The sequence below is a fragment of the Stomoxys calcitrans genome, chromosome 3 (assembly GCF_963082655.1).
Source record: "Stomoxys calcitrans chromosome 3, idStoCalc2.1, whole genome shotgun sequence".
In the NCBI taxonomy this organism is placed as follows: Eukaryota; Metazoa; Arthropoda; class Insecta; order Diptera; family Muscidae; genus Stomoxys; species Stomoxys calcitrans.
In genome coordinates this window covers 99,324,741-99,336,259 of record NC_081554.1, presented here as the reverse complement: position 1 = coordinate 99,336,259, position 11,519 = coordinate 99,324,741, and the positions used below count along the sequence as shown (strand labels likewise).

Sequence of the window (11,519 nt, the reverse complement as noted above, 5' to 3'; positions counted from 1 at the left end):
CTGCAAAATTTATAAGACTCTGGAGGATGACACTTGCTGATAAGCGTTCCTCAGTAAGAATAGGAAAGAATCTCTCCGAACCATTTAATACCAAACAAGGTTTCAGACCAGGAGACAACCTATCGTGTGATCTCTTTAATATCCTGTTATCACAAGAGAACACATGCTACTCGTCCATGCCGACGACATCATAACATAGATCGGTCACCGGAGGTAGTAACTGCAGTGGAACAAATATTATGTCATAGCCAAATAGAGAAAGAAAGAAGTTACATCTCCCTGTTAGTCTCGTTTGAATAAATTGTGAGGCTTAATAATTTGAGCTGAAATAAAAGACCAATGCTCGTTTTTGTTTTTTGTTTAATAATTTCATATGGTTTTATTGGATGTTTCTTTTGCTGTTGTTGTCGGTTCTTGTTGCTGTTGTATTATGTATAATTTAATTAACTACATTTAAGTTTGTATCATTTTTGTTGTTTCTGTTTTCAATTAAATTAAAGTATATAATTTAATAATATTTTCTTCATATCGCAATCGCATTCCGAACGGTGTAAAGTATGCCTAAAAACTGTGTTCATTGTTTTGTTTTTTTTTCTTATATTCTTTTGTTTTTGTTTTCACGTTGTTTGAAAAATATAAAAAAGAAACTTATCATTTGTTTTTGCTTTTTGTTTTGTTTTGTATACAATACATTATTACATTACATTATTTACATTTAAGTAACGCTTTTTTATCATTTAGTTTTTAGTTATGGATTTAGCTTTTTTTTATTTTCAGAATTTTGGACTTTATTTTTCTTTTTTCTGTGGCCTTACAGCTAGTTTTACACTCTAGGGTTTCCGTAGTTTAACTAAAAAATATATTTAAGTGTATAATATACTTTTTCTCATCATTCATCTGAAAAAAGATTTCAACATTCTCGGGTGTGTTGCATCTTAAAATGTATTTCTGAACTTAACTAACTTATTTGCAATAGTTTTAAATTTGTTTGTTTTTTGTTTTTGTTTTTAAATTTTTGTTTCATTTTAGCTTAGACTGTTTTAAACAATTGTGGGAGATTTTCATGTTGGGCTTTTCTCTTCCTCTGTGTTTACTTTTATTTTTCTAGTTGATGTTGGTTTTTTTTTTTTGTTTTTATTAATATAATATAATTAAGTAGAATTAAATGTAATTCGTTGAACAGGTTGTATAGTTTTGAAAAAATGGAAGTTCAGAAGATTTTCCGCCAAAAAAGAAGCAGAAAATATTGAAATGAAATGAAAAACAATATTAAATGTTTAGTTAAAGCAAATACAACGCAATGCAACATAACGAGTGAATCGTTTTTTTTTTTTAATTTTTTAATTAATTAAAAGCTTTGTCGGTAATAATAGTTTTAAATTATTTGTAATAATTTTGAATTGAAAAAATTTAACTAAGCGGATGTTCTTAAAAAAAAAACAAATGTAAACAGACAAAAACAGTTTTTGGAAGTCCGAGGCTAGAGCAATAAATTAGGTGAAAACAAAAACAATACAAACAACGAAAATTGAACATTTCTTCAAATAATAAAAAGTCCTTTAACATGTCGAAATGTTTTGATTATGAAAAAATTCTCCTAAAATTGTTTGGAATATTCTACGAGCGTAAAAATCACCCCCCGAGAACCTTCAAAAATTTGGCAGTGTTGAGCAATTTAAAAATTTTAAACATTTTTAAAATACTTAAAACCGTGTTATTTTAAGACTCTACAGATTTTCGTCTACTTCGAACAAAACTTAAGGAAAAAATTAAAAATGTTGGTGAAGAAAATTCAAAAATCGTTGGCTTCTTGGCACATCACAACTGAACTCTTTAAGGAATTTTTTTTAAAATAAATCAGATGTAGTTTTTCCTGTAATCGAATAACATTTCAATGATTACAACAGTTTTATACACACAATTGAAAAATACCTAAAATAAACTTTTTATTTTATTGATTGAAACTCTGAAAAATTTACAACATAAAACTGAGCCTGGGTTTAGCTAGACTGAAACAAGAACTTTTAATTTAAGGAAAAGTTTTAATTCAAGAACATAGAGAGCGCTGTTTTGAACTCACTTGGTACTGAAAGAAGTTTAAAATGCTGCACAGTGGGATAGAATCGAAAACAAACTAATAAAAATTCTGTTTTTTGAGAACGGATAAAGTTAAAACTTTGAATGATTAGAGGTGAGTTTTTAACGAGATCATGTGCAACTTCAAAGCCATAGGTGATCCAGGTGGCTGGTGGCAGGGCCCTAAAGCTGGTCACCTTGGCATTTCGAAGAATTGTTCAGGCTACCAAATCTTCATTTTTGGTAGGCTTTTCAAAATTCTTATTTTGCTGGATAGTGCTCAGGACGCTCTAAAACACAATATCTTCTCTGGTTTTGAGAATATTCGGGTTTTAACCTTTATTTTTTGGAATTTTGCGATTTATGAAAGCATTTGTTATTCGAACATATCTTATTCAAGTTTCACTTAAAACGCATTTAAAATACATTCTCTATACAGAAAGATTTTGTTTAAATTAGGACTAATCAATGAAAATCTTTTTTTTTGGTGACAAAAAACATTACAAAAAAAAAAAAATAGTTTTTTAATTCCAAACTGTATAACTTTTAAGTTTATTATCGGATTAGAATGCTTTTTGCAGCAAGGTAATTATAAATTTTGTCATCAATACAATTTTGTCTTCAATATGCATCGAAATACAAAGCCAGAAACGGCTTAATTTCAAAAAAATAAAAATTAAATTTCAAATATTTCAGAAACCAGTTAAAATATTGTCGGCCTCAAGCGGAGTTTTTCGTAGGGATTCTTGAGCACTATTTAGCAATAAAATGACTATATAGACATTATAAACATAACAAATCGATGTTGGACGATTCAGCAGTGATATGAGTTGGATTTGTGGTGTTTGGCGATTCAGCATTGATATGAGTTGAATATTTTAGCAGACAGTTAGAACAGCAGAGTAAAATGTTTTCTATAACAGCAATCACATTTATTTGCTGCTATTTTAACTGACTTTAATGCTATTTTAAGTAAAAAAAATTAGGCCGTAGTCTTTTTAGCCTATGTGTTGTAATTACTTTAAGGGGTATTATTAGTCTCAATGCAACACTTTAACATTTTGTTGGATAGAAATTAATAACACACTTTCGAAAATTTACTATAATAGGTGCATTTGACAGATTTCCTTTATAGAACTGTTAAATAAATCTACTTTAAGGCTTCATCAAGCTTTGTGAATACCGCCGTTAATGTTTAATCTTCACTGAATTTGCAGAAGAATGGTAAACCTTTAATTCTGGAAAATAAGGTGACAAATTAACTAACTTTGAAATTTACTCAGGAAATAGAAACTAATGAAAATTTATTCATTTTTGGGGAACTTTCCAAATATAAGGAAATGGTTTGTGCGTGGAATTATGTTCACTACACTTCATTGTAATTGTTTGAATTCTCAGAAATTTTTAGACAAGTAGAAGGAGTTTGTTAAAGATGAAGCAAATATTGTCCTATTTTCATATTGTAAATATTCAAAAAAAAATTGATCTGAACAAGTTAAAAATATTAAAAATATCAAAACACCAATTGCTGTGGGCGGACATATTGACCTCTGAGCCAATGTGGCTAAGAAAAGCAGCAGTACAAAATATTACCGAACATTCAAAATTTGGAAACAACGAGCATAGTTGCTGTTTTAGCAAGCAAATGGTTTCTCTATTCCAGCAGATTTTCTATTATTATTGCAGTATTTACTCAAAATTTTGATTAAGATACATCCACAACAATTGGCATACAATAAAGAAGAGAAAAACAAATAATTTTTCAAACTGCAGTCAATAATTTAGCAATCGTCTCCTGGTCTTACAAGTTTATATTTTTAATTTAGTATAAAAACAAACAAAACTAGAAAGTTTTGAAATGAATGTGTATGACGAAAATCTGTTCTAAGGGGCTACGATTTTTACGCCAACTCTATGAAACGTATAATTTTCGTGGTCTGATAAAACTCTGACCTTTTCTTCAAAGAGAAAATTAAAATTTCACCACAAATCGTAAAATGGTTGATAAAGAACAAAAGGTGCTTTCAAGTCTTAAATATTTAGTAGTTAAAAAATACTCTTAAAACAAAGGCCAATACAAAATTAAACATATAAGTACACTCAATGGGGGAAAACCCAAGGGTCTGTTAGAAGAGGGGGACAACACACATATAGTATTAGCTAAATTGAGCAAAATTTCCAATGTCCACATGCCGGCCATAAACTTATCTATCCCTTATGCCTCCTAAATGATCTGGCAGCTTTTCTGGTTTGTAGACAATTTAAATACAAATAAAGTCATAAAAAAATCGGGCACCTTTCCTCTATAATTGTAATGTAAAAAAAATCATAATGCATAACTGGGCGTAGTTGGCATAGGCGGCTTTGTGGCTGGTTGGCTGGACACAATACATATATATCATATGCGAAATTAAACTAGAAACTAATTAGGTGTCGATAAAGAAAAAACACATAATGCTGCTTTAATAATAATAATATTGAAATACCAATTAAAAAAAGCAATTAACTTAACTAATATTAACAAAAAAAAAAAAAAAGAATAATAATAATAATCAAATTATAATAATAAGGTATATTAAGTAATACAATTACAAAAAATTTTATTCATTTATATATATTAAGTAAATTTATTTATTTTGTTTTAAATAAAAAAAAAAATGGCAACATTCAAAAAATTGTTTTCATTTTCGTTGATATCGTTACGCGAACTCATGGGATAATGTTGGTATAGGGTGATTGATTGATTAATAACTCAAGAGAGAAAACAACAAAACGGTATATAAAAAAAATATCTTAAGTTTTTTTTTGTTTTGTTTTCTCTGCTAAAGCTGAAAAATAGTCGATGAAGTTGCTTAAATGGTTGTGAAGGTGTCGATGACAATGCGACTTTGTGTGTGGTGATCAATGCATGATAGAATGCATTACCTTTAGATACTCTGGGCTGTGTTGTTTCTAATCGATTGAGAGTTTGGGAGCAATTGGATGTGGTTTAGGTGGTCGGCTGATTTTCGTTTCTTTTTTTCACTTAGCTAAATTCATAACAATAAGTGCACATTTTTCCATTTTAATAAAAATGATAAAGTATTTAACGCGCATCGCAATTTCGGCGTTTTTTGTTTAGTTCTTTAAAAGTGCAGTTTGATTAAATCTGGAGTTGTTTAAGAGAGTACATTTTGAGATTCATTTCTAGGATAAGTTCGGAGCTTAGATTTAGATTTTCATTTGAACTGAATGGATGGAGGAAGTCATAGAACTCCCGCGGGAAAAATGTATGACGAAGATGACGATGGTTTAGCCATGGGTGGGAAGGATGAGGATGTGTTAGATTCGTGTGTGTATGTATGGGGTTGTATGTGGGTGTGTGTATATGATATTTATACAATTATTTCACGTATAACACGACGATTCCGTGAATTCGGTGTGGACGAGTATTCACCTTCGAAACTATCATCGTAACTCAGAGACATGTGCTGTTGTGGCGATATAACTTCATCTTGTTCCATATGCTCCATATTGTATGGATTTGGCAGACCGCTTACGTCGTGGTATGGTGAATCTGAAATGTAGAAAAAAAAAACACAACCAATTAATACCAAAACTTTGCAAAAGAAAACAAATTGTAAAAAACAAGGCTATGAAAAGAAAATAAACACAATTGTCGCAGGTGTTCGAACTCATAAACCATATTTCATGGTGTGTGTGGTAATATTCTATAAAAAAAACTACAACTTTTGGGATAACAAAAAGAAAAAACTACTGAAATTATGTGGGCAATGAATGTGGTGCAAGATTCCGAAAATATATATAGACATTCCAAATTTGGTTGCCAAATTCTCAACTGCGAGCTTAATGTAGGCAAGCTTGGGAACTATTTCGAATGTCTATAATACCTTGAACTGCATTTAATATAAAGTGCTAGTTCTTCGATTTGTATTTTTGTTTATGAAAGGTGCTTAAAATAAAAAGTTTTCCTTATATAAAGTTTTTTTTTTCTTTTTTTATTGATATAAAACTTACATTAACAGCGCTCCGTTAGAGCGTAACATCCTGTATTATATCCGCTGTTGGTTTACGAAAGCATTTTTAATAAATAAATCAAGAAAACAACAAAATAATTTGAAACCAAAAGACGAGAAAAAACAACAAAGACGTATACACCAATTAGTAAAAAACTTGAAGACATGGCGTTTAAAAATGTCATACAAGAACAATAAAGTTCCACTTAAATGAAAGTTCCAAATTTCATGGTAGTTCGAATAGACATGTCCATATCTTATTTTTTTCTTTTTCTCCCATGACAAACTCCAGGGTCTGTAATAATCCTTGGATGAAGTTGTGCGGTCAATAGTGAAAGCACAAATGAGTACAAATTGTGGGAAAATTGCAAGAGTAACCTAATAGACTTATTGTAGGCTCGTCCGCAATATTTTTTAAGGGGAAAAGGTACACGCTTTTCCAAAATTTACGTCACAATTGGTCTGTTCGCGTTCTTTTCCAGCAAAAAATTTGCAGGAGAGTAAGAACAATTTTACTCCGTTTAAAAAAAAGTTGCAAGCAAAACTACACGAACGACTTCCAGTGAAAATTTGCAGAACAACAGCTGATTTTTGTTTTGGTTGGTTTTTTATTTGTTTAGGTTAGGTTAGGTTGAAAAGAGGGTGCAGATATTAATCCGCCCCATGTCACTATGGACATACACATAAGCCAGTAATCGGCTTGTTGTGCGCTCTAAAAACTATAAAGTAACCTCCAAAAAGAAAATTTTAAGTTAGGAATCCCGTGCTATTTACAAAATCCTTAATTGTTTTTAATACCACTTCCATAAGTTTGTTCATGTCTGATATTGTGTCTCCATCTAGAGGTGAAACTCGGTCTATATACAAATATGGCAGCTATATCTAAATCTGAACCGATTTTTATAAAATTCACCAGAAATGTTGAGAGTCCAGAAAACCCTTCCTACCAAATATCGAACATATATATGGGAGCTATATCCAAATCTGAACCAATTTCGAGCAAACTTCTCAGATATGGTGGAAATCGTCATTGTGCAAACTTTTGGCAAGACTGGTCAATAAATGAGCTTGTAGTGGCTCTAGGAGTGAAAATCGAGCGATATATATATATATTTATATATATATATATATATATATGAGAGCTATACCTAAATCTCAACCGATTTTTATGAAATTCACCAGTAATATCGAGAGTCATAAAAAATCCTTCCTGCCAAATTTCGAGGGAATCGGTTATCAAATGACCATTTTATTGCATTATTACTGAAAATCGGACGAACATATATATGGGAGCTATATTTAAATCTAAACCGATATTTTTCAATTTAAATAGGCTTCGTCTCTAGGCCGAAAAACAAGCCTGTACCAAATTTGAAGACGATCGGATGAAAACTGCGACCTGTACTTTATATACAAATTAACATGGACAGACGGACATAACTAAATCAAATCAGAGAGTGATTCTGAGTCGATCGGTATAATTATCAATGGGTCTATCTCTCTTCCTTTTGGGTGTTACAAACAAATTCACTAAGTTATAATACCCTGTAACACAGTAGTGGTGTAGGGTGTAAAAAAAGTCAATGTTATAGAGAAGCATATGTTCGAAGACATCTTAGCGTGTCGCGATATATATTTCCGACTTTTACAAATTAAAAGTGTTGAGCAGTATTTGGTGTTGTTAGCTTTATCCTTTGGGAAGATGGCGAGGCTTTGGTAGACAAATAGACGGATGTCATGGCGATTACGAATGTATATATTTAATGTGGTCTTCTGCCACCACTTTGAAGTTTTAGTAACAAATAATCGCCATGTTATGGCGGAACGACAATATCAATTATATCCACATATAGACAGTCATTGATGCGAGTGTTTAGAAGGTTAATTAAAATAATTGTTCCAAATTTCAATAAAATCGTATGAATATTAGAACAAAAATGGAATATATGGCAGCTAATCCAAATTCCAGTTAAACCCAAATACCCCTTTACAATGCTAGAGCACTAATTTAATGCTGATTTATATTAAATTGTTTTACTTTTTTGAAGGTATGGCATCGTACCAAATATTTGCTAAATATGTAGCAATGTCTGATCTTCACTTTTCGTTTAAAAGCTTTCTGTTTAAAAATCCGCTTAAGTAATTCTTTACTCTGCTGCTATTAATTAACCGTTAATGGTAATCAAACTATAATTAATAAATTTGATTCAATATTCCTATTTGTGATGTTCTCGTACATATTTATTACATGTTTTGGCTACAATCTGGAAACAGCAGAGAATGTTTGCTGTTTTAGCAATAAATGACTGCTATACCATTTAATGCAGATTTTCTGTTACAGCAAATAAATTTTCCTGGATGAGGTTGCAACAACGATTTCTACAAGGATTCTCTTCGAATCTTCTAAAAAATATTTTTCCAATTGTGGTTGTTAATTTATTCTTGTTCTCAACGCTTTGAATGCCACCGGAGCACAGGAAATACAACTGTGACTGCAATGTACACAACAATACACTCGCACAGATCAAATGAAATGAAAATCCCTTTTTGTTTTCGTGCGACAGACTGACCAATGTTTCGCAACAATGGTTTTATATTGACTATTCGAACAAAGAGTTTAAACTGGATGTTAAATAAATTTTCAACATAAGTTCTATATCATAAGACTAACAAAAAGAGTGCAAGAAAATTTCCAAGAAATATTTCCAACCAAACTAAATTTCGTTACAATTCATTTGTTATTTTCACAATCCGTCCAAAATTTTCAAATCATGGAATATATATTTATTACAAAGTTTAAAATGCGGTACGATTTCATTTCCCATTTAACTTAATTTGTAGCATTTACCATTCTACTATAAGAGAGTTAATAAATTAAATAAGCTAGTTGTTAGAGAAAATTCTACAACAATTATTCACACGCAAATAATATTAATTAAAAATTTCTGCACCGCTTTTTAAAGTTTTTTATATCTTTGTATGTAAAGTCATCCCGAAAGGTCGGATTCAATGCACATTTGGCATGTCTGTAAAAAATAATAGGAATAATGTGCTATCTTTCTTGACGGAAAAGTAATAGTGATTTACAAAGCCTCCCAAATGATTGAGCAATAACACAAACTTGCCAAAATTTTTCAGGTTTCGTTGCTGTGCCCTTCTAAGTATGAAAGCATTGAGCTGGTCACCATCCTGTTGAGACAACAACACTAATTCTAAAGAGACGTTAAGAACTGAAGTCAAAAACATCGATTTTTATTGGATCAATATCACCATTATGCTGAAAAAAGAGAGTATGGTGTTGTGTAGTAAAAAATTTACCCAAAATTGGTATACAAATTTTAACGAAAAATTCTCTTCAGTTATGAACATTTGCTAAATAACAGGAACATATCCCATTTTCAAAGAAATTTCAATTAGTTTATATACTTAAAATTGTTATGGAAGTTTCCTACTAATAATAATACAAACACCGTGCCGCATAGTGAAACTTCGAAGACAAGTTTTACATGTGGGCATACCTCACAAATGCCGCTAAAGCATTTGACGGCATTGGTGACCTCCTTTATAGATTGTAAGGTCCCGAAACAATATTTTAAAGACTTACAAAGGAAATCCCAGAAAAGACTGAAATACGCCTGTTCACGAGGAAGACGAAGGTGGGCCAATTTAACGCACCATATTTCCTCAACAAAACGATTTCGATATCTCACAAGGTCAAATACTTAGGTGCGATCTTGGACAGGAAACTTAAGCGTTCTGAGAAGGCTAACAGATGTTGGGCACTATGTAGACGAACCGTAGGCTCGAAATGGGGCCTAAATCCGAGGATAGTCCACTGGCTCTACAGGAGCCTGATTAAACCAAAACTTAGTCTGCTGGACTGCGATAGAGAAAAAGTGCAATGTAAGGACCATACAACAGGTTGAGAGAAAATGTTGTCTTGGCATAGGCGGAGCGATTAGGACCACGCCCACTAGGGCACTGGAGACTATTCTAGATATCCGACCCATTGACATACAGATTTAGTGTGAGGCAGCCACTGCGGCTATAAAACTTAAGGAAATGGCAGAATGGATTGAGGATGGGAGCAGCTCATACGATAGACAATAGGAAACCTGGAAGGAAGGGAAGAGGTTTCCGATCGGATACATGCTACGACACTTGAGGTCGAGTCCGTGGCACTGCTGCCAGCGACACAGTCTTGGACTGACGGAACCCTCGTATTGCCAACTGGAAAATCATGTTAAAAGCTAGGGGACAAAGCTCCGAACAGAGTGGACCTGGGGGTCTACATTGAGAACCCAGGAAGGGTGTAAGGGGAAATGAAAGGGCAGACGATATGGCGGTGAAGGTCGGAGGACTGCCATCAATAAACTTGGTTAACCCAAAGCCTTTCGGGTCGACGTAGTCCAAATTAAGGGAGTGGGCGACGAATGCGCATGCAACATTGTGGCACAGCGAAACGGTCGGTGGGACGGCTAAAATCCTATGGGGGATCCAGGTCGTAATGAAACAAGGCTATTACTGAAAGGAAGCAAGAAGGAGGTCAGTATAGCTTTTGGTATCATAACGGGACACTTAGGACTACGAGCTCACTTATGTAAAATAGGTGTGGCAAGTGATAGCATGTTTAGGGCATGCGGGAAAGATGATGAGACGTTGGACCATTTCCTTTGGCATTGCCGGCTTTCGCGTCTAACAGATACCGGCACTTAGATGGGGACACAGCACCAGACATGAACCAACGTACACAGAGAGAATTTCCCTTCATAAGAGAGAATTTCCCTTCATAAGAGAGAATTTCCCTTCATAAATGTAATGATGGGGTTTCATAACCTTTTGTTCATAAATACTATGAAAAGTTTTATTATCTTTATGAAAAAATCATAAATATTATGAAATATCTTAATGAACAAAAATGTATGAATATGATTGTTTAAGTTCAAACGATTGGCTTGTTCCTCTCTTGTCCCCTCTTTTGAGCTTGTTCACATAGGTGGACGTAGAGGGAGGAGCTCTTAGAGTTTTCCTACAACCTGCCATGGAGCATGTTCGCTAGCTCACATCGTAGGGGGATTCTTCCCATTCGCGAAAATTCCTCTGCAACCTTTCCTTGGCCTTGTTCGCTTAGACGGACTATAGGAAGTTTTATTAGGAGCACTTTCTCTTTCTAAAACACTCTTAGGAGCGTGTTCGCCTCGTTCAGATGTAGAGAGAGAGAGAAACTTTCAATATCAAAACGACTCCTCGAAGCAACTTCAATGCTTTTTCCCAAAATTCTCGCAATCTAAGTCTCACACTGCAAATATCGCGCATATCTCACGCTTTGTCTTTGAGGTAACTATGTCTTGTGTTGAAATATCACACATTAGTTTAGTTTTACACCCCCGTCTCACCACGGCACGCTCTCACCCGCACCATAACAAT

At 33.1% G+C, this 11,519-nt stretch overlaps 1 protein-coding gene across 3 annotated transcripts in view; it reads right to left on the bottom strand.

Annotated features, from left to right (window-relative positions):
- Positions 1-343: 343 nt before the first annotated feature.
- LOC106084285 (hemicentin-2) overlaps positions 344-11,519 on the bottom strand; it is a 518,476-nt gene continuing 507,300 nt past the window's right edge. For 2 of the 3 annotated variants that reach the window (XM_059364753.1, XM_059364754.1), the window contains exon 9: positions 344-5,632. In XM_059364753.1, the coding sequence (XP_059220736.1) occupies positions 5,451-5,632 (182 nt within the window). In that variant the 3' untranslated portion in view covers positions 344-5,450. Of the gene's footprint in view, positions 5,633-6,093; positions 6,138-11,519 lie in introns of all 3 variants that reach the window. The other variant, XM_059364755.1, reaches the window with a different exon arrangement.